We start from the raw sequence: 22,964 nt of genomic DNA on the forward strand, positions 1-22,964 counted from the left end.
AGATGGGCTTCAGATTGGTTTCACAGGTCGGCGCAACATCGAGGGCCGAAGGGCCTGTAATGCGCTGTAATGTTCTATGTTCTATGTTCTATAAAACAAGGAAAAGAACTAGAAACTCTGTCTGCTTTAATCAAGAGTCTGTACAAACATTTCAGACTCATTTTCTATTATTTTTAAACAGACTTAATTTTTCAAGTAGTATGTGGTCACTCTGCTTAGCAAAATAGAAAATATAGACAACAGAACATTCTTAAACATGAAACAAAAAGATTTTTTTGAAAAAAAAACTATTGAGCCTTTAATTCTACTTTGTAATTGCACTGATTCAAGGAGAACCCCATCTATTATCTTAAATATTCACTTGGTCCAACAACAGCAATAATGGCAGCTAAATCTACAAATTGCACTGCAGAAACTTGCCAAAGCTCCCTTTAAAGCAATTTTCAACCCCATAACATTTACATGAAGGACAAGGGCAGCAGATTCATGGGAATACCATCAACTCTCTTCCATGTCTCACACACAGACCAATTTTTTAAAAATTCCATAGAAGTTAGCCATTTTGCTCAAAGAGCCTAAGTGCAGGGTGATCCAATCAATTTCACTCCACTACTTAATCCCTAAGCTCTGCAGTTTATCTTCCTCTAAATACCGATCCAATTTTCTTATGGCTGTCACTTGTTGTCATGAGTGGCCATTCCTAGATTCAAGCACGACAGCAATACTGATTTCTGCTTTAAGTATTTATTGAACTGAACAGATCAATTCTCAACTTGCAAATTTTTGGACACAAGTGAACAATGTTACCAACGCTACTTTTTTTTAAAAATGAGAGCTTTAGCACATATTTCTCCTCCCTGGAATAGTGGCCATTTGAGAGTTGTGAAAACAGCACTGGTGGGGAAAACGCTTCTTGGCCATCCAGACAGTATTCATAATTTTATCAATTGTCTCCTCATTCTCCTTTGCTTCAACAAGATAAACCAAAGCTTCTCCACTTGGAGTTAGGCCTTCATTATCACTGTACAAAATCCTGGAAATCCCTCCTCCTACATCACTGTAGACATACACAACATAGACAGCAGCATTTCAAGAGACCTCATCACCAATTTTCCAAGGGCAATTAGAGATAAATGATGTCCTTGCCAATGGTGCTCACATACTATGAATGAATAAAGAACGTATTTAATCAATTCTAATCAAATCTAACAACAGAACAATTACCTGGCATCTTCTGCTGTCTCTGCAATAAGATAGAAGATGCGATCTTCTAGTGCTATATTAATACCATTCTCCTTGCCAGTGTCATCGATAATCGCCCTAACAATGAAAACAGAACCAGTGTTCTTTTCACATGTTTTTTTCTACAGAAGCACACGTCACACAAGGTGAGTTATTGTACATTGTTACAAGAGCTTAAAAGCATGGCTTCAGTTAAATGAACAATACCTTGCAGATCTGATATCAATGGTCCTTTTTAAATTTTCTTCACTGTCATTCTCAAAATACATTAGTTTGCTCTCTCTCAGAACAAACCAACGTCTTTTCCAGTTGCGTCTTGATAAAGTTGATGTGCCACCGCCTTTTTTGAGCAACCAGCCTAGTTTCAAAGCTTCTTGTTTAGAACGGAACCACATGAATGTTTCATCCTTTAAAACACACCAACGGCGTTTCCATGTATTCATCAAGCCTCCTGCGAAACAAGCGCATTAACGTTTTGACGGTCTTTGTGAATTTGTTAACCCAAATGCAAGGAATAGAAAATATTAAACTTGAATAAAGTGGTCCAACTTCTCAGCAGTTATAGTTAATTCGAATATACTTCATGCTATCTCATAACATTCATGACTATGGGCCAAGTGCTGGAAAGTGGGACTGGTGTAGATTTTGTCAGTGCAGTCTCAATGTACCAAAGTGTCTCTTCCCATACTGTATGATACTACGATTATGTTATTTTAGTGTGAACAACAATGCTCGTTGATGTAAAACTTTAAAGTAGCAAAACATCCTGAGGTGCTTCACATTTGATATTAAATCTCGTAAGATGATATTCGGACAGGCAATCGAAGAGGTCGATTTTAAGCAGCATCTTAAAAGATACACTTAAAAGACCAGGACAGTTTCACAAAGGGAATTGCAGAACATAGTCTGCTAAAGGTACTACTAATAATGCTGGAAAAAAAATCAGGAATGTGGAAAAGGCCAGAATTGGAGGAACAGAGATCTCCGAAAATTGTTGCTGATTGATGCAGAGATATGGAGGGGGTAAGGCTAGGGACATATTTGAAGGCTAGACTGAGATGTAAACATTGAGCTTGGGTCAGCTTAGGGGTAAAGAGCGAGCGAATTAGACCCTTAAATATTGCAGATCTTAAATACTCCTCATGTAATTCCTCACACCGAAATCATCAAAAGTGCAAACTTTCTATTATAACAATCACAGAAAATAGAAAGGTTACAGCACCAATAAGGGCTCAATGGCTAGCACTGCTGCCTCACAGTGCCAGGGACCTCGGTTCAATTCCAGCCTCGGGCAACTGTCTGTGTGGAGTTTGCACATTCTCCCCGTGTCCGTGTGGGTTTCCTCCGGGTGCTCCGGTTTCCTCCCACAGTCCAAAGATGTGCAGGGTAGGTGGACTGACCATGATACTTGCCCATAGTGCCCAGGAATGTTTAGGTTAGGTGGGTTAGAAATGGGGAAATCAGGGTTAGGGGAATAGGTCTGGGTGGGATACACTTCGGAGGGGCGGTGTGGACTTGTTGGGCCAAATGGCCTGTTTCCACACTGTAGGGATTCTATGATTCTATGAAATTTCTTCACCCAAAGAGTGGTGAGTCTGTGGAATTCTCTGCCAAAGAAAGAGGTTGAGACCAAAACATTGAATGTCTTCAAGGAGGAGCCACATAATAGTTAAAAATTAGGAATGTGTAAGAGGCCAGGATTGGAGGAACAGAGCTCTCAGAAAATTGTTGCTGATTGATGCAGAGATATGGAGGTGGTAAGGCTAGGGAGATATTTGAAGGCTAGAATACTTTGATGAATACTTTGCTTCAGTATTCACCAGTGAGAGGGACCTTGATGTTTGTGAGGACAGCATGAAACAGGCAGATATGCTCAAACAAGTTGTTGTTAGGAAAGAGGATGTGGTAGAAATTTTGAAAAACATGCGGATAGATAAGTCCCCTGGGCTAGAAGGGATATACCCAAGATTGCTACGGGAAGCGAGGGAAGAGATTGCTGCCTCTTTGGCAATGATCTTTACATCCTCACTGTCATCTACTGCAGTAGTATGAGAAGATTGAAGGGTGGCAAATGTCGTTTCCTAGTTCCAGAAAGGGAATAGGAATAATCCTGGAAATTACAGACCAGTCAGTCTTACGTCTGTGGTGGGCAAATTATTGAAAGGATTCTGAGAGATAGTATTTATGATTATTTGAAAAAGCACAGTTTGATTAGAAATAGTCAGCATGGCTTTGAAAGGGGCAGGTCATGCCTCACAAGCCTTATTGAATTCTTTGAGGTTGCGACAAAACACATCGATGAAGGTAGAGCAGTGGATGTGGTGTATATGGATTTTAGCAAGGCATTCGATAAGGTTCCACATGGTAGGCTCATTCAGAAAGTAAGGAGGCATGGGATTCAGAGAAATCTGGCTGTCTGGATACAAAACTGGCTGTCTAATTGAAGACAGAGGGTGGTAGTAGATGAAAAATATTCAGCCTGGAGCTCGGTGACCAGTGGTGTTCTGCAGGGATCTGTTCTGGGACCTCTGCTCTTTGTGATCTTTATAAATGACCTGGATGAGGAAGTGGAAGGGTGGGTTAGTAAGTTTGCCGATGACATGAAGGTTGGTGGAGTTGTGGACAGCGTGGAGGGCTGTTGTAGTTTGCAACGGGACATTGACAGGATGCAGAGCTGGGCGAAGAAGTGGCAGATGGAATTCAACCCAGTGAAGTATGAAGTGATTCTTTTTGGAAGGTCGAATTTGAATGCAGAATACAGGGTTAATGGCAGGATTCTCGGTAGTCGGGAGGAACAGAGGGATCTTGGGGTCCACGTCCGTAGATCCCTCAAAGTTGCTATCCAAGTTGACAGGGTTGTAAAGAAGCCGTGTGGTGTGTTGGCTTTCATTGGCAGGGGAATTGAGTTTAAGAGCCACGAGGTTATGCTGCAGCTCTGTAAATCTCTGGTTAGACCGCACTTGGAATATTGTGTTCAGTTCTGGTCCCCTCATTACAGGAAAGATGTGGAAGCTTTAGAGAGGGTGTAGAGGAGATTTACCAGGATGCTGCCTGGAATGGAGGGCAGGCCTTATGAGGAAAGGTTGAGGGAGCTGGGACTTTTTTCATTGGAGCAAAGAAGGATGAGAGGTGACTTGATAGAGGTTTACAAGATGATGAGAGGCATAGATAGAGTGGATAGTCAGAGACTTTTTCCCAGGGCGGAAACGACTATTACGAGGGGACATAATTTTAAGGTGATTGGAGGAAGGTATAGGGGAGATGTCAGAGGTAGGTTCTTCACACAGAGAGTGGTGGGCATGTGGAATGCACTTTTGGCAGCGGTAGTGGAGTCAGATACAATAGAGACATTTAAGCGACTCTTGGATAGGCACATAGAGGATAGGAAAATGTAAGGTATGCAGGGTAGGTTGATCTTAGAGCAGGATAATAGGTCGGCACAACATCATGGGCCGAATGGCCTGTACTATGCTGTACTGTTCTATGTTCTATGTTCTGTGTTCTATGCAGTTCTTAGGGATAGATGGATCAAAGAATATGGGGAGAAAGCAGGAACAGGGTACTGATTTGGATCATCAGTCATAATCATATTTGCACCCATGAGCTATGCAGTATTGTTTTCCACTCTATTCAGTGTTGTCTCAATATATATATCCCTAGTAAAAGTCTATACTTTGCACTTAATCGTCTTTTAAAAAGTGTTATGGAGAGATACTAAGTGGTGGCAAGGCACTTCCCCCAGGGCCAAAGGGAATATCAATGCTAACTGCTCTGAGCCAATTACACTTTTAGTTAATTGCAGATGATCAGCAGCATGGAGCGAAAAGTGTACGATTGAAAACTAATTTGTAGAAGCAAAATAAATTAATGAGATTTACTTTTGACTGATTTTACTTAGTTAGTGAATAAACCAGAATATACTATTTTGTCCAACTGGTATGATTCATCTTGTGGTAAATGGGTAATGTCAGAGGTAGCAAGCTTTATCCAATGCATAGGTGGTTGAGAGGTGACCTTGTTCAAGTTTAAAAAATCATGAGGGGCATAGAAAAGGTGAACAGCAAGGTCTTTTCCTAGTTAGAGGAGTTCAAAACTAGAGGGCATAATTTTAAGGCGAGAGGAGAAAGATTTAAAAGGACCTGAACAGATGTGGGCTAAATGCAGGCAAATGGGACCAGTTTAGTTGGGAAACCTGGTCAGCATGGCTGAGTTGGACCAGAGGGTTTGTTTCCCGTGCTGTATGAGGGTCAAGCATGAAGGAGGAACTGAAGGAAATCCTTATTAGTTGGGAAATAGCATTGGGGAAATTAATGGGATTAAACTCAGTAAGTCCCCAGGGCCTGATGCTCTGTATCCCAGAGTACTTAAGGAAGTGGCCCTACAAAGAGTGGATTCATTGGCGACCGTTTTCCAGCATTCTACAGACTCTGGAAGAGTTCCAATGGACTGAAGGGTAGCTAATGTAACCACACATTTTAAAAAAAAGGGACAGAGAAAATGGGGTATTATCAGCCAGTTAGCCTGACAGCAGTGGTGTGGAAAATGCTGGAGTCAATTATTAAGAATGTAATGCGTAAGCGTTCGGAAAGCTCAGTCCAAGTCAGCACGGATTCACTAAAGGGCAGTCATGCTTGAAAATCTTCCAGAACTTTTTTTGAGAATGTGACCAGTAGAGTGGACAAGGTTGTGTATATGGTTTTGTATCTGGACTTTCAACAGGCTTTTGACAAGGTGCCACACAAGAGATTAATAAGAAAAGTTAAAACTCATGGTGTTGGAGGTAATGTATTGATGTGGATAGAGAACTGGTCGGCAGACAGGAAACAGAGATTTGGAATAAATGGGTCCATTTCAGATTGGCAGACAGTGACAAGTGGGGTACCACAGGGTTCAGTGCTGGGACTGAACATATGTTAACAATTTGAAGGAGGGAACTGAATGCAATATCTCCAAATTTGCAGATGACAGTAAGCTGGGTGGTAGTGTGTGCTGTGAGGAGGATGCTAAGAGGGTGCAGGGTGACTTGGGAAAATGGCTGAGTGGGCAAATACTTGGCAAATGCAATATAATGTGGATAAATGTGAGGTTATTCACTTTGGTGGCAAAAACAGGAAGGCAGTTTCTTTTATTCATTCTCAGTATGAGGGCATTGCTGGCTAGGTCAGCATTTATTGCCCATCCCTAATCATAAAGATGGCAGTTAAGAATCAACCACATTGATGTGGGTCTGGAGTCACATGTAGTCCAGACCAGATAAGGATGGTAATTTCCTTCCTTAAAGGACATTAGTGAATCAGATGGGTTTTTCCAACAATTGGCAACAGATTCATGGTCATCATTAGACTCTTAATTCCAGGTTTTTTTTTATTGAATTCAAATTCCACCATCTGCCATGAACTTGAGTCCCCAGAACATTAGCTGGATTCCTGTATTAACAATCCGGTGATAATACCACCAGGCCATCACCTTTCCTTCATTATTATCTGAATGATGGCAGTTTAGGAAAAGGAGAGGCAAGACCTGGGTATCATGGTGAAACAGTCACTGAAGATTGGCATGCAGGTGCAGAAGCTGGTGAGGAAAGCTGATGGCTGATAGTATTTGGCAGCACAGTGGCTCAGTGGTTAGCACTGCTACCTCACAGCACCAGGGACCTGGGTTTGACTCCCCCCTCCGCGACTGTCTGTGTGGAGTTTGTACATTCTCCCCGTGTCTGCGTGGATTTCCTCCAGGTGATCCGGTTTCCTCCCACAGTCCAAAGATGAGCAGGTTAGGTGGATTGGCCATGCGAAGTTGCCCACAGTGTTCAGGGATGTGTCAATTAGGTGGGTCATAGGGGGATAGGTCTGGGTGGGATGCTCTGTGGGTCAGTATGGACTTGTTGAGCTGAAGGGCCTGTTTCCACGCTGTAAGGATTTTATGAATTCTATGAAAAAAGTATGCTGGCCTTCATAGTGAGAGGATTTGAGTATAGGAGTAGGGATGTCTTGCTGCAGTTATAGAGGGCGTTGGCGAGGCCACACCTTAAGTATTGTGTGAAGGTTTGGTCTCCTAATCTGAGGAAGGTTATTTTTGCTATTGAGCTGGTCCAATGAAGGTTCACGAGACTTATTTCCAGTGATGGCAGGAGTGTCATATGAGAAAAAGACTGGATCGACTGGGCTTGTACTTGCTGGAATTTAGAAGAATGAAGGGGGTGTCTTAGAAACATATAAAATCCTGAGGGACTGGACAGGCTAGATTTGGGAAGAATGTTCCCAAAGTTGCAGAAGTCCAGAGCTAGGAGTCACAGTCCAAGAATAAGGGGTAAGCCATTCAGGACTGACATGAGGAAGAATTTCTTCACTCAGAGTTGTGAACCAGTAGAATTTTCTACCATAGGAAGCTGTTGGGTCCAGTTCATTAGATATATTCAAGAGGGAGCTGGATGTGGCCCTAGCGGCTAAAGGATCAAGGGGAATGGAAGAATGTGGGAGGTGGATACTGAAATTGCATGATCAGCCATGATCATATTGAATGGTGGTGTAGGCATGAAGGCCTGAATGGCTTACTCCTGCATCTATTTTCTGTTCTTCTGTTTGTATTTTTTATGTTTCTATGTTCACAATGGATTGCCTCTAAAGATGGCTCAGATACAATCACAGCACATTCTTATGAGGACAAAAAGAGAGAGAAAACATATCCAGATCTCCCTGGTTTGTGGGAACTCAGTGCCGAGGCAGGAGATGATGTTTGGTCTTTTATATTAAAATACTTGTCTAACAGAGGGAACTGAAGGCAGTGAGACCCAAGAGCTGAAACGTGGAGGAATTAATTAAATGACTGAGTTTTTGTTTATTTCTCTCTCTAATCTATGACAGTGGTTTATACTCATACCAGAATGATAAAAGTGATGCACTAAATTGTGTAACAAGTTAAGCTCCACAACACAACTACAAAAAAATTGTAAAGTAATAGTTTTAAAACGTGCACTTGAATTAGTTAAATAAAACAAAACACAGTTGGCATGGCAGGTGAAGCCTTATGAAGTCAGCTTGAGTTCCTTGGGCCTACATATAAGATCATTAGGGGACTTGACAGAGTAGATGTGGAAATGTTGTTTTCCCCTGGAGGATCATCTAGGATCAGAGGGCAAAATTGTGGATTATAGATTTGCTCATTAAAGCAGAGAAGAGGAGGAATTTCTTTTCTCAGAGGGTGGTGAATCTGTGAATTCTTTAGCACAGAGAGCTGTAGACACTGGTTTGTTAAGCATACTCAAAGCTGAGATAAAATGGATTTTTAATCAGTAATGGAATCAAGGATTATGGGGAAAAGACAGCAAAGTGGTGTTGAGGATTATCAGATCAGCTATGATCTCACTGACTCTCACCTGATGGGTTGAATGGCCTACTCCTGTTCCTAAATCTTGAGTGGCAGCTGACCATACAAAGTCATAGAAATCCATGGCACAGAAGAAAGCCCTTCGATCCACTGTGTCCATGCCGGTCAAGAACAACCACCTAACAATTCTAATCTCAGTTTTCAGCTTCTGGCCCATAGCCACGTATGCCTTGGAACTACAATCGCACACTGGGCCGAAGGGCCTGTTTCCATACTGTAGGGATTCTATAATTCTATGATCTAAATTCATCAATGTTATGAGCGTTTTTGCCTCTAACACCCTTGCAGGTAGTGAGTTCCAGTTTCCCACCACATTCTGGGTGAAAGAAGATCCTCATATTTCCTCTAAATCTTCTGCTCCTGGTCATTGATGCCTCTATCAAGGGGAACAGTTTCTTCCTGTCTACCAAGTCTATGCCCCTCATAATTTTATACATCTCAATCATGTCCCCTTCCAAGCTCGTTTGCTCTAAAGAAAACAACCCCAAGTATGTCCAATCTCTCTTCCTAATGGAAACTCTCCAGCCTAGGCACATACTGGTAAATCTCCTCAGCACCCAGTGCTATCACATCCTGCCTATAATATAGATGCCAGAACTGCAAATGATAATATGGCTGTGGCCTAACCAACATTTTATACAGCTGGACATCTGCGAGGCTCATGGCAACTACCTGCACTAAGAGTATACAGCTCAAGGAATTCTGGATCAGAGTTGATAAGCTAGAATCTCACTTCAATGAATCAAGGAGGGTGGGAATACCTAAATTGGGACTTGATTCCAGGAGATTTTCACACCCCTAAGCATTTCAGATTTGATCCACTACAAGATCAGGAGGGTGTGACTATAAATAAGGCAAGTATAGAGATCCAGACAGTAGCAATGGAAGAACCTGAACCCTTGCAACTGTAAAACAATTCAAGTTTCTTACAGTTTGTCAGGTTGACAGCAGAATAAGCAAATTGACCACGGCATCTTGGTGCATGGGACCTTTTAAGTAGGTCTATTAAATAGCAATGCAATCACAGCAGAAAATAAGGTGTAGAAGATAAGATACTGTTCTCAGCAGTCGAATGTAAGAGTCCTGAAGGCTGTACTGTCTGCCTGTGCTCTCTTTGGAGTCTATATTCAAGAAAGGTTAACTGAACACTTCAGAAATATTCAATTAATCAAGAGATATTGGGTAACTATTCAAGTTGGCAGTATGTGACTTGTTTCTTGAAACAATAGGTAGATAGTCTGACTAGGGAAGGTGCCATATTGGACCTTGTAGTGGGGAATGAGCCTGGCCAGATGATCGAAGTTTCAATGGGAGTGCATTTTGCAAACAGTGATCATAATTCTGTAAGTTTTAAGATAGTTATGGAAAAGGTTAAGATCGGAGAAGGAGGAGAGACCAACTGGGGCAGCTGTTTGAAGGTAACTCCATATCTGACATGTGAGAGTCTTTTAAAAGCTAATTGAACAGAGTTAAGGACCAGCACATTCCTGTGAGGATGAAAGATAGGGATGGCAAGATTTTGGAAGCTTGATGATGAGAGATGATCTAAGTTTAGTTGAAAACAAAAAGGAGGCATATGCAAGGTTTAGGAAACAGAAATCAAACAAAGTCTTTAAGGAGTATAAAGGGAGCAGAAAAGAACTTAAACGAGAAATTAGGACGTCTACATGGGCCCATGATATCTCCTTGGCAAGTAGGATTAAGGAGAATCCCAAGGCATCTTACACATATATAAGGAGCAAGGGGGTAACTAGGGAAAGGATAGGTCCACTTGAGAACAAAAGGAGGGAATGTGTGTGTCGAGCCAGAGAAAGTGGATGAAATCCATAATGAGTACTTTACATCAGTATTCGCCAAGGAGAAAGACAAAGATGATAGTAACTTTCAAAAGGGATTTATTAAAACTCTAAGGCATGTCAATATCGAGGAGAAGGAAGTGTTAGGTGTCTTGAAAAACATTAAAACTAAATAAGTCCCTAGGGCCTGAAGGGATCTGTCCCAGAATACTGAAAGAGGCAGGGGAGAAGATTACTGAGGCATTGACAGAGATCATTATATCCTCTTTAGCCACTGCAAGGTCCCAGAAGACAGAGCCAATGTTGTTCCTTTGTTCAAGAAGGGCAACAGGGATAAATCCACGAAATTATAGGCCAGTGAGCCTTACATCAGTGCTAAGGAAAGTATTGGAGACGATTCTCATGGACAGCACTTACTTGCATTTGGAGAAGAATGGATTTATTAGGGACAGTCAGCATAGCTTTAGACAGGTGAGGTCTTGTCTACAAAATTAAGTTTTTTTTTGAGGAAGTAATGAAAATGATTGATGATGGTAGGGCAGTGGATGTTGTCTACACGGACTTTACCAAAGCATTCATGGTAGGCTGGTCCAGAAAATCAAATTGCATGGAATTCGTGGTGATTTGGCAAGATTGATAGAAAATTGGCTTGGCCATTGAAGAGAGAGGGTAGTTAACCTTAAAAGCCATAGAAATGATGCAGCACAGAAAGGGGCCGTTTGATCCAATGTGAACCCAAAGATACCCAGATGCCCCTTCTAATCCCATCTTCATGCAGATGGCACATAGCCCTGTGGTTTACATCACTTCAGGTGCAGATCCAGGTACTTTCTGAAAGAGTTTAACGTCTCTGCTTCTATCACTAACTCAGGCAGCAAATTTCAGACACCCACCACACTCTGTGTAAAAAACATTTTCCTCACATCCCTTGCAATTTTTCTACCATTTAGCTTGAATCTAAGACCCCCAATTTTTGAACCATCTCCCAAGGTAAACAGGCTTCTCCTGTCTATCTCTCCCTGTCATAATCTATACACTTCAATTATTTCACCTCTCAGCCTTCTCTGTTCCAAGGAAAATAACCCCAACCTCTCCAATCTCTCCTGTAGTTGCGGAGGAGTGATTTGCTGACTCGAGGTCTGTGACCACTACTGTTCTGCAAGGATCAGTGCTGGGACCTCTGTTGTTTCTAAAGTATCTAAATGATTTCAATGAAAATATCGGTGGTCTGATTGGTAAGTTTGCAGATGACAGGAAAATTGGTGGAGTTGGGGATAGTGAGGAAGCATGTCAAAGGATACAGCTGGAAGTTAGGCAGAGAAATGGCAGATGGAGTTTAATCTGGACAAGAGTGAGGTGATGCATTCTGGGAGGTCGAATGCAAGAGGGAAGTATACTGTAAATGGCCAGACCCTTAAGGAGCATTGATATGCAGAGGTATCTACGGTTGCAAGTCCAAACTCCCTGGAAGTGGCAACACAAGCAGATAAGGTGATAAAGAACACATACAGTACGCTTGCCTTCATCAGTCGGGACACTAAATATAAAAGTTGGAACATCATGCTGCAACAGTATAAGACTTTGGTTAGGCCACATTTGGAGTAGTGCGTGAAGTTCTGGTCGCCACACTGTAGGAAGGATGTGCAGGCTTTGGAGAGCGTGCAGAAGAGGTTGACCAGGATGTTTCTTGGATTGGAGTATAATAGCTACAAGGCAAGATCGTCAAACTTGGACTGTTTTCGCTAGAATGTCAGAGGCTGAGGGCTGACCTGATAGAAAGTGTATAAAAATGGAAAGGGTGGATAGTCAAAGTCCCTTTCCAGACTGGAAATGTCAAATAACAGGGGCTTAAGGTGAACTGAAGCCCAGGATTGGTGGGGGGTGGGGGCGTGGGGGTTGGGGTGCGGCAGCACAAAACAAAGAATGACACAGAAAATTCACTGGTTGTTAATAGTTGATGATGTGACTATTAGAAGTTACTGCCAGATTCAAGGTAAACAGATTGAAAATTAAAACACCAGTAGAAAATTGAAAAAAAATTTAGAACCAAGTAATTAAATTAGAGATAGTAGGAACTGCAGATGCTGGAGAATCCGAGACAACAAGGTGCAGGGCTGGATGAACACAGCAGGCCAAGCAGCATCATAGGAGCAGAGAGGCTGATGTTTCGGGCCTAGACCCTTCATCAGAAAAGGGGGAGGGGAAGGGGGTTTTGAAATAAATAGGGAGAGAGTGGGAGGCGGATAGAAGAGGGATAGAGGAGAGGATAGGTGGAGAGGAAACAAACAGGTCGAAGAGGCGGGGATGGAGCCAGGAAAGGTGAGTGTAGGTAGGGAGTTAGGAAGGGGATAGGTCAGTCCAGGGAGGACGGACAGGTCAAGGGGGCGGGATGAGGTTGGTCGGTAGGAGATGGAGGTGCGGCTTGAGGTGGGAGGAGGGGATAGGTGGGAGGAAGAACAGGTTAGGGAGGCAGGGACGAGCTGGACTGGTTTTGGGATGCGGTGGGGGGAGGGGAGATTTTGAATGCGGTGGTATGCAGGGTCAGAGGATTTGTTGTTCCTGTGTGAGGTTGGAGCTTGTAGATCCTATTCTGGTTCATCGTGATCACATCTGTAGCAAGTTGCTTGAGAAACTCCAGCTCAAAGTTGATGAGGTGGAGTCCAAGCTTCGAACACTGTGACACTCCAGGGAAGGGGACAGTAACCTGGATGCTGTGTTACAGGAGGCAGTCACACTCCTTCGATTTACTATTTCAAGTTCGATCAGCGGTTGGGGACAGGAGAGTGTGCCTACGAGCGAGGCAGGTAGAGGGTAGTAGTACTACAGGAGTCTCAGCACTCGAGTTTGGATAACAGGTTTCAGATGCTTACTCCCTGTGTAGACGAGAGCAGGGGCTGTCAGGAGGATGAGCAAACTGACCATGGCACCGTGGTACAAGGTGCCATTCAAGAGTGGGGAGAAAGCATAACTGTTCAACTAATTTGGTTAGTACAGTCAGAAGAATAAACATTGTTCTCTGTGGCCAGGATTGAGAGTCCCAAAGACTGATTTACCTGCCTGGTGCATTGACTCAGGGTGTCTCATCTGGGCTGCAGAGGAACTTGGAGTGGGAAGGAAACGATCCAGTTGCCGTGGTACCAACGACACAGGAAACATGTTATGCTGAGGGAACATGAACAGCTAGGGGTAAATTAAAAAGCAGAACCAAAAAGGTAATAATCCTTTATTACCTGTGCACAGGGTCAACAAGATTAAAGAGGTAAATGCGTGGCTCAAAGTTTTGTGTGGGAGAAATGGGTTTAGAATTCATGCAACAGTAGGAGCTATTCCAATGTGAGGGGCTCTACAGGAATCATGCTGGGACCAGACTCCTGGCAAATTACATAACGAGGGCTGTTAGTAGGGTTTTAAACTGAATAATGGGTTCAGTTGTATGGCAAATTAGAAAATCTGAGGTAAAGGAGAAGATCAGGGTAAATGCTGAGAGGTTGTTTCCCTTCATGGGAGAGTCTAGGACCACAGGGCATAGTCTCAAAATTAATGGACACCAATTTAAAACATGGATGTACAGTCCAAAGATGTGCAGGTTAGGTGGATTGGCCATGCCAAATTGCCCATAATATTCAGGGTATGTAGATTAGGTGGGTTATAGGGGGATGGGTCTGGGTGGGATACTCCAAGGTTCGGTGTGGACTTGTTGGGCCAAAGGGCCTGTTTCCACACTGTAGGGATTCTATGATTCTATGATGGTTCTATGGATGAGGAAGAATTTCGTGTCTCAGAGGGCCAAGTGTCTTTGGAATTTCAAAGAGCTGAGAGGCAGAATCCACATGTATATCTAAGGCCAAGACAGATAGATTCTTGATCAGGAGGTGAATCAAAAGTTACGGAGAAAATGCAGAAAAGTGAACGTGAGGATTGTCGGATCAACCATGATACTACAAATAGCAGAGCAGGCTGAGGGGCCAAAAGGCCTACTCCTAATCCTATTCCTAATGATCTTATAGTCATCCTGAACATTTTGCCACAGTGATGACCGTCTCCTATATGATTCCCTGCTGACACTTGATCCACTTGGCATACTTAACTTCCAAGGACCTTGTCCAACAATGCATCTTTTCTTGTTGGACTAGACACACATACTTTTGAAGGAAGTGTGGAAACATACTCCTGAAGACAATCTAGGAACATGTGCCTATCGCTGTCCCTTACACAACCAGTATTCCAGTCAGTCTGCAATTCCCCTGTAAATTTGTTTCTCCACATCCTTTCCACTAATGGTCTACAGACTATACTGTGCAATATAACTTACCCTTTTTATCCTTAGCTCTAGCCAATTTGACTCTGTCCTTAAACCCTTAGATATTCTCTTCCTCTAGCACTGCAATGCCCTTTTTAATCTATGTCATGATTAGGTGCAGAAAATAATCAGGAAGGCCAATGGAATGCCAGCCTTTGTATCTAAATATTGGAATACATGAGTGCAGAAGTTATTCTGCAGTTATACAAAATCCTGGTTAGATCCATTTGGAGTACTGTGAGCAGATCTGGGCACCACACCTTGGGAAGGATATATTGACCATGGAGACAGTACAATCTAGATTTACAAGTATGATATTTGGACTTCAGGGGTTGAATTATAAGGGGAGATTAAACAAATCATGCATGTTTACTCTCAAATTTCGAAGGTTAAAGGGTGATCTGAATGGCATCTTCAAGATATTATTGGTAGGACTGGAGTATAGGAGTTGGAACATTATGTTACAGTCGTATAAGTCGTTGGTGAGGCCACACTTGGAATATTGTGTACAGTTTTGGTCACTCTGTTATAGGAAAGACATAGTTAAACTGGAAAGTGTGCAAAGAACATCTATGAGGATGTTGCCAGGATTAGTAGGCCTGAGTTATAGAGAGAGGTTGGCCAGGATAGGACTTTATTTCTTGGAACGTAGGTGAATGAAGGGCAGCACAGTGGCTCAGTGGTTAGGGCGGCACGGTGGCTTAGTAATTAGCACAGCAGCTCAGTGGTTAGCACAGCTGTGTCACAGTGCCAGGGACCTGGGTTCAATTCCACCCTCGGGAGACTGTCTATGTGGAGTTTTCACATTCTTCCTGTGTCTGCGTGGGTTTCCTCCCACAGTCCAAAGATGTGCAGGTAGGTGGAATGGCCATGCTAATTTGCCCATAGTGTCCAGGGATGTTTAGGTTAGGTGGGTCAAACATGGGAAATACAGGGGTAGAGGAATGGGTCTGGGTGGGATGCTCTTCGGAGGGGCCATGTGGACTTGTTGGGCCAATGGCCTGTTTCCACACTGTAGGGATTTTATAATTCTAATGAGGGGTGACCTTATTGAGGTGTATAAAATCATGTAGGGCATAGACAGGATGAATGCATATAATCTTCTTCCCCCAGGGGTGGGGAATTGAAACTAGATGGCATAGGTTAAAGTCGAGAGGGGATAGATTTAAAAAGGACCTGAGGGGCAACTTCTTCACACAGAGAGAGGTGCGTATATGGAATGGGCTGCCAGATAAAGTGGTTGAGGCAGGTACAATAACAACATTTAAGAAAACATTTGGATAGGTACATGGATGGGAAGGGTTTAGAGACATATGGACCAAATGCGTGCAATTGGAACTAGCTGAGTGGGCACCATGGTCAGCATGGACCAGTTTGGGCCAAAGGGCCTGTTTCCATGCAACATTATGACTCCTCTCTAATCTATATTAATAAGAAAAGACAAGATAGATAAACTATTTCCTCTGAGGAAGGGTCACCGGACCCAAAACGTTAACTCTGTTTTTATCTTCACAGATGCTGCCAGACCTGCTGAGCTTTTCCAGCAACTTTGTTTTTGTTCCTGATTTACAGCATCTGCAGTTCTTTCAGTTTTTAAACTATTTACTGTGGTTGGGGATTCTAGAACTAGGGACATAGTCCAAGAAATAGGCACAACTGTTAAGAGATGTTAGGAAGCACTTTTACATACAAAGGGTGGTGAATGTTTGGAACTCTTCCCTAAATGGCAATGGATGTTGGATCAGTTGTTAATTTTAAATCTGAGACAGATACATTTTTGATAAGCAGAGCTTATCTTTTTCCTTGGTTAAGGCAGATGCAAATCATACTCATTAATGACCCAACCCCCCTTACTCAACCAAGCCATTTCTCTTCAAAGACAGGTCTCCTTTTGAGTCTCATTAGGATCAATCCTTCTTTTACTACCCTAGTATTTATTATCTTGCATTTACTATTTACAGGCAGATGGAAGATGTTGTAATTCCAAATGATGTATTTGCCTCTATTTAGTGTTCTCTTTTGGCCCTGCTGATTTTCTATAATTTTCTACATTCGGCCTGGATGTAACTTGTGTTATCAGTCATCAAGAAGACAATAGATCCACCAGCAAAGAACACGGTGGCACAGTGGCTCTGTGGTTAGCACTGTTGCCTCACAGCGCAAGGGACCTCTGGGTTCAATTCCAGCCTCGGGCAACTATCTATGTAGAGTTTGCACATCGTCCTTGCGTCTGTATGGGTTTCGTCTGAGTGTTGTGGTTTTCTCCCACAATCCAAAGATGTGCAGGTTAGGTGGATTAGCCATGGAAAATGTAGGGTTACAGGATTAGGATAGGGGATTGAGTCTGGGTGGGTTACTCTTTGGAGAGTCAGTGTTGGGTCGAATGGCCTGTTTTCACACTGCAGCGGGTTCTATGACAACAGCATTGGCAAGTGAATCCATCTCTGACTGAAGTATACAGTTTGAGAATGAGTAAAATACGATTGGAGTTTTACTCTGGGGAGAACACAGTCATTGAGGAAGCTCTGGACATAATGCCTGTCTGAATATCAAACCTACACTAATCTACTTTAACAAAGCTATTGACTTGGCAGAGATCCAGGTGATGATTTTATACCATATGAATTCAGCACACCTGAGGCAAATGCACAACCTTTTCAATCTCCTTCCATGTTTTTGAAAGAAGATTTCACCCTCTTCCACTGACTCAAGTGAACTTCCAGGTTTGCATCTATGAGAGGGGCAACTCTGCTCTATGTTCTAACCCGGTGTCTTTTTTTCTTCATGATTAATGCAATGGTAGATTGAGTGAAATCAAAGCTGCTGTAATGGTCAGTTTAAATAAGGTGTCACTCTCAGTTCTGCCTCCATTCCCACCTCTCTGCCTCACTAAGTCAGTTAAAAATAGTAAATCTTAACATAGGCTTGGCTCAAGGAAGGGCAAGACCGGGTGTTAAATATTCTGAGGGATGAGTTGTTCAGGAAAGATAGAAAATGAAAGAAAGAAGAAGGGGTAACAGTTTTGGTTAAGTACAGCACTGCAGTGCAGGAGAAAGAATGATGTCTCAGAGGGTTCAAAGGCAGAGTCAAATTGGCTCGAGCTAAGGAATAAAAAGGGCAAATTATATTGCTCAATGTGGTCTGTAGATCATTAGTGGAAAAGACATAGACGAACAAATTGGCAGAGGACTTAAACGGATATTTTGAACCAGTCTTTATGGTAGAAGATACTTTGAACATCCCATTAATACTAAAGAATATGGCGGCGGGGGTGGTGGAATTAAGTAACATCACCATCGCTAGAGAAGTAGTATTAAACAAACAAATGGAGGTAAAGGCAAATAAATCCTTTGGCTCTGATGACTTGCAGTCTAGGATCCTAAAAGAGGTAAGTACAGAGACCGTGGACGGATTGGTTGTAATTTTCCAAAATTCCTTGGCTTCTGGAGCAGTATCAGAGAATTAAAAAACTGCCAATGCGACACTGTTACAAGTAACCTTACTCCAATTAGTCTAACATCTTTTGTTGGATAAGTATTAGAATAAATTATTAAGGAAGTAATAGCAGAACATGTGGAAAATCATAATCTAATCAATCATAGTCAGTATGGCTTCATCAAAGGGAAATCATGTCTGTCCAATTTATTAGACTTTTGAGTAAGTCTTGATGGAGTGGATGGAGAAGAACCAGTAAATGTGCTGTTTATGGTCATCCAGAAGACTTTCAACAAGGTTCCTCATAAAGTCATAACAGCGCATGGTGTTGAAGGTAGTATATTAGCAATGGATAGAGAATTGGCTAATAGTTAAGAAACAGCAAGTGGAGACAAGGATTCTTTTCCAGGTTGGTGATCTATAACCGGTGGGGTTCCACAGGGATCAGTGTTGAAATCAAAACTATTTATAGCATCTATTGATGACTGAGAGTAAAACTGAATGTACTATAGCCATATTTGCAGAATACACAAAAATAGTTGGAAAGGCAGGTTGTGAGAGGGATACAGTTTAAACAGATAGGTTAAGTATCATGTGGGAAAATTTCCACATTGTTGTACATTTTGGAAGGGAGAACAAAGATTACTTAATTGGAGAAAACCTGCAGAAAGCTGCAAAGCAAGTGGGCTTGGGGTACATTTGCATAAAACAGAAACTAGCACACAAGTGCAGGAGGTAATCTGGAGTGTAAATGGATTGATTCGAGCAGCAGGAGTGGTGAAAGCGCGAGCCAAGAAGTGAACTATTATATTAGGGCATTGTCTAAACCCAAAACCCTACACGTATAGTGTCTCCCACCCATCCTCCTCCTCTAACCAAAAAAGAAAACTGTGTGGAGGGTCGGTAAGGTAAGGATCTTTCTTTTCTGTATTCTTTTGGCAATCTAGAGTAGAGGGAATGGAAGCTAGGGCAGTTGAATGCTCCTCTTGTAGGATGTGGGAGGTAAGGGCCACTACTAGTGTCCCTTCTGACTTCACCTGCGAGAAGTGCACCCAACTCCAGCTCCTCACAGGCCACTTTAGAGAACTGGAGCTGGAGCTGGATGAACTCCGGATCATTTGGCAGGCTGAGGGGGTGATAGATAGGAGTGAAAAGGAGGTGGTCACACCCAAGGTACAGGACAAAGGTGACTGTCAGGAGGAGGAAAGGGAATAGGCAGACAGTGCAGGGATCCCCTGTGGCCGTTCCCCTCAATAATAAGTATATCGCTTTGAATACTGCTGGGGAGGGATGACCTACCAGGAGAAAGCCATAGCAGACAGGTCTCTGGCACTGAGCCTGGCTCCGTGGCTCAGAAGGGAAGGGGGGAGAACAAGAGAGCGACAGTGAGAGGAGATTCAATGATTAGGGGAATAGACAGGCAATTCTGTGGTACCGAGCGAGACTCCCAGATGGTATGTTGCCTCCCGGGTGCCAGGGTCAGAGATGTCTCAGATCAAGTCTTCAAGGTTCTTAAGGGGGAGAGAGAGCAGCCAGAATTCGTAGTACACATCGGTACAAATGGCATAGCTAGGAAACGGGATGAGGACCTGAAAAGTGAATATAGGGAGTTAGGATGGAAGCTGAAAGCCAGGACGAGCCAGAGTAGTAATCGCAGGATTACTACCGGTGCCACAGGCAAGTGAGGCCAGAAACAGAGAGCGAGTGCAGCTGAACACGTGGCTACAAAACTGGTGTAGGAGGAAGGGCTTCAGGTTTGTGGATCATTGTGATACCCTCTGGGGAAGGTGTGACCTGTACAGGAAGGACGGGTTGCACCTGAACTGGAGGGGCACCAATATCCTGGGCGGGAGGTTTGCTGGAGCTCTTTGGGAGAGTTTAAACTTGTTTGGCAGGACGATGGGAACCGAAGCTACAGATCAGAGGATGGGGTAGCCAGTGTACAGACAGATTGAGCAAGCAGAGAATCTGTGAGGAGAGGATAAGCAGTTGACAGGGCAAGGTGGCAGTCAGTGCAACGGGTTGAGGTGTGTCTACTTCAATGCAAGAAGTGTCAGGAATAAGGGTGACAGACTTAAAGCATGGATCAGTACTTGGAACTACGATGTTGTGGCCATTACAGAGACTTGGATAACACAGGGGCAGGAATGGTTGTTGGATGTTCCGGGTATAGATGTTTCAAAAGAAATAGGGAGGGGGTAAAAGAGGCGGGGGAGTGGCATTGCTAATCAGGGATGGTATCACAGCTGCAGAAAGGGAGGTCGTAGAGGAGGGTTTGTCCACTGAGTCAGTATGGGTGGAAGTCAGTAACAGGAAAGGAGCAGTCACTTTATTGGAAGTTTTCTATAGACGCCCCAATAGCAACAGAGATACTGAGGAACAGATTGGGAGACAGATTTTGGAAAAGTGCAGAAGTAATAGGGTTGTTGTCATGGGCGACTTCAACTTCCCTAGTATAAACTGGAACCTCCTAAGTGCAAATAGTTTGGATGGAGCAGATTTTGTCAGGTGTGTCCAGGTAGGATTTCTGACTCAATATGTAGATAGGCCGACTAGAGGTGAGGCCATATTGGATTTGGTCCTTGGCAACGAACCAGGCCAGCTGTCAGATTTCTCGGCGGGAGAGCATTTTGGTGATAGTGATCATAACTCCCTGACCTTTACTATAGTCATGAAGAGGGATAGGAGCAGATGGTATGGGAAAATATTTAATTGGGGGAGGGGGAATTACAAATGCTATTAGGCAAGAACTACGGAGCACCAATTTGGATCAGATGTTCTCAGGGAAATGCACGACAGAAATGTGCAGGTTGATTAGGGAGCAGTTGCTACAAGTACTGGATAGGTTTGTCTCACTGAGGCAAGGAAGGGATGGTAAGGTGAAGGAACCTTGGATGACAAGACATGTGGAACATCTAGTCAAGAGGAAGAAGGAAGCTTACTTAAGGTTGAGGAAGCAAGGATCGGACAGTGCTCGAGAGGTCTACAAGGTACCAAAGAAGGAACCAAAGAAGGAACTGAAGAATGGACTTAGGAGAGCGAGAAGCAGGTATGGGAAAACCTTGGCGAGTAGGATAAAAGAAAACCCCAAGGCTTTCTACACTTACGTGAGGAACAAGAGGATGGCCAGAGTGAAGGTAGGGCCCATAAGGGACAGTGGAGGGAACTTGTGTGCCGAGTCAGAGGAGGTAGGGGAGGTCCTTTATGAATACTTTGCTTCAGTATTCACCAGTGAGAGGGAACTTGACGTTTGTGAGGACAGCATGAAACAGGCAGATATGCTCGAACAGATTGATGTTAGGAAGGAGGATGTGGTAGAAATTTTGAAAAACATGAGGATAGATAAGTCCCCGGGCCAGATGGGACATATCCAAGGTTGCTACGGGAAGCGAAGGAAGGGATTGCTGCCCCGTTGGCAATGATCTTTGCATCCTCATTGTCCACTGGAGTAGTACGAGAAGATTGGAGGGTGGCAAATGTTGTTCCCTTGTTCAAGGAAGGGAATAGGGATAATCCTGAAATTACAGACAGGTCAGTCTTATTTCTGTGGTGGGCAAATTATTGGAGTGGATTCTGAGACTTAGTATTTATGATTATTTGGATAAGCACAGTTTGATTAGAAATAGTCAGCATGGCTTTCTGAGGGGTAGATCATGCCTCACAAGCCTTATGGAATTCTTCGCAGATGTGACAAAACACATTGATGAAGGTAGAGCAATGGATGTGGTGTATATGGATTTTAGCAAGGCATTCGATAAGGTTCCACATGGTAGGCTCATTCAGAAAGTAAGGAGGCATGGGATTCAGGGAAATTTAGCTGTCTGGATACAAAACTGGCTGTCCAATCGAAGACAGAGGGTGGTAGTAGATGGAAAGTATTCAGCCCGGAACTCGGTTACCAGAGGTGTTCCACAGGGATCTGTTCTCGGACCTCTGCTCTTTGTGATCTTTATAAATGACTTGGATGAGGCGAAGGTTGGTGGAGTTGTGGACAGCGTAGAAGGCTGTTGTAGGTTGTAACGGGACATTGACAGGTTGCAGAGCTGGGCAAAGAAGTAGCAGATGGAATTCAACGCAGTAAAGTGTGAAGTGATTCTTTTTGGAAGGTCGAATTTGAATGCAGAATACAGGGTTAATGGCAGGATTCTCGGCGTGTGGAGGAACAGAGGGATCTTGGGGTCCACATCCATAGATCCCTCAAAGTTGCTACCCAAGTTGCCAGGGTTATAAAGAAGGTGTATGGTGTGTTGGCTTTCATTGGCCGGGGAATTGAGTTTAAGAGCCACGAGGGGCTGCAGCTCTATAAAACTCTGATTAGACCACACTTGGAATATTGTGTTCAGTTCTGGTCACCTCATTATAGGAAAGATGTGGAAGTTTTAGAGAGGGTGCAGAGGAGATTTACCAGGTGCTGCGTGGACTGGAGGGCAGGTCTTAGTAGGATAATCGGTCAGCACAACATCGTGGTCCAAAGGGCCTACTGTGCTGTGCTGTTCTATGTTCTATGAATATAGGTCCTGATTTGAAGGGGGTTGACAATTGAGAGTAGGGAAGTCTTACTGCAACTGTACAATGTGGTGAGGTCATATTTGAAGTATTGAGAGCACTTTTGTTCCCATCATTTACGGAAAGATACTTCATGGTGCGCAGTTCAGAGAAGGTTCACAAGAATGATCTCTGGTATAGAAGTATGGTATCTAGTATAGTGTATATATATCAATGTAGGCTAAACTTTGGGGACGGCACGGTGGCTCAGTGGTTAACACTGCTGCCTCACAGCGCTGGGGAACTGGGTGCGATTCCCCTCT

The 22,964-nt window shown here is 43.3% G+C and overlaps 1 protein-coding gene across 1 annotated transcript in view; it reads right to left on the minus strand.

The window, feature by feature from the left end:
* Positions 1–22,964, minus strand: part of LOC109929826 (unconventional myosin-X-like) — a 420,890-nt gene that overhangs the window by 99,872 nt on the left and 298,054 nt on the right. Inside the window, exons 25-26 of the mRNA XM_048608752.1 lie at positions 1,450–1,693; positions 1,225–1,320 (exon numbers count right to left, since the gene is read on the minus strand). Coding sequence (XP_048464709.1) covers positions 1,225–1,320; positions 1,450–1,693 — 340 coding nt within the window. The remainder of the gene's footprint in view (positions 1–1,224; positions 1,321–1,449; positions 1,694–22,964) is intronic.

Source organism: Rhincodon typus, chromosome 2 (assembly GCF_021869965.1).
Source record: "Rhincodon typus isolate 14 chromosome 2, sRhiTyp1.1, whole genome shotgun sequence".
In the NCBI taxonomy this organism is placed as follows: domain Eukaryota; kingdom Metazoa; phylum Chordata; class Chondrichthyes; order Orectolobiformes; family Rhincodontidae; genus Rhincodon; species Rhincodon typus.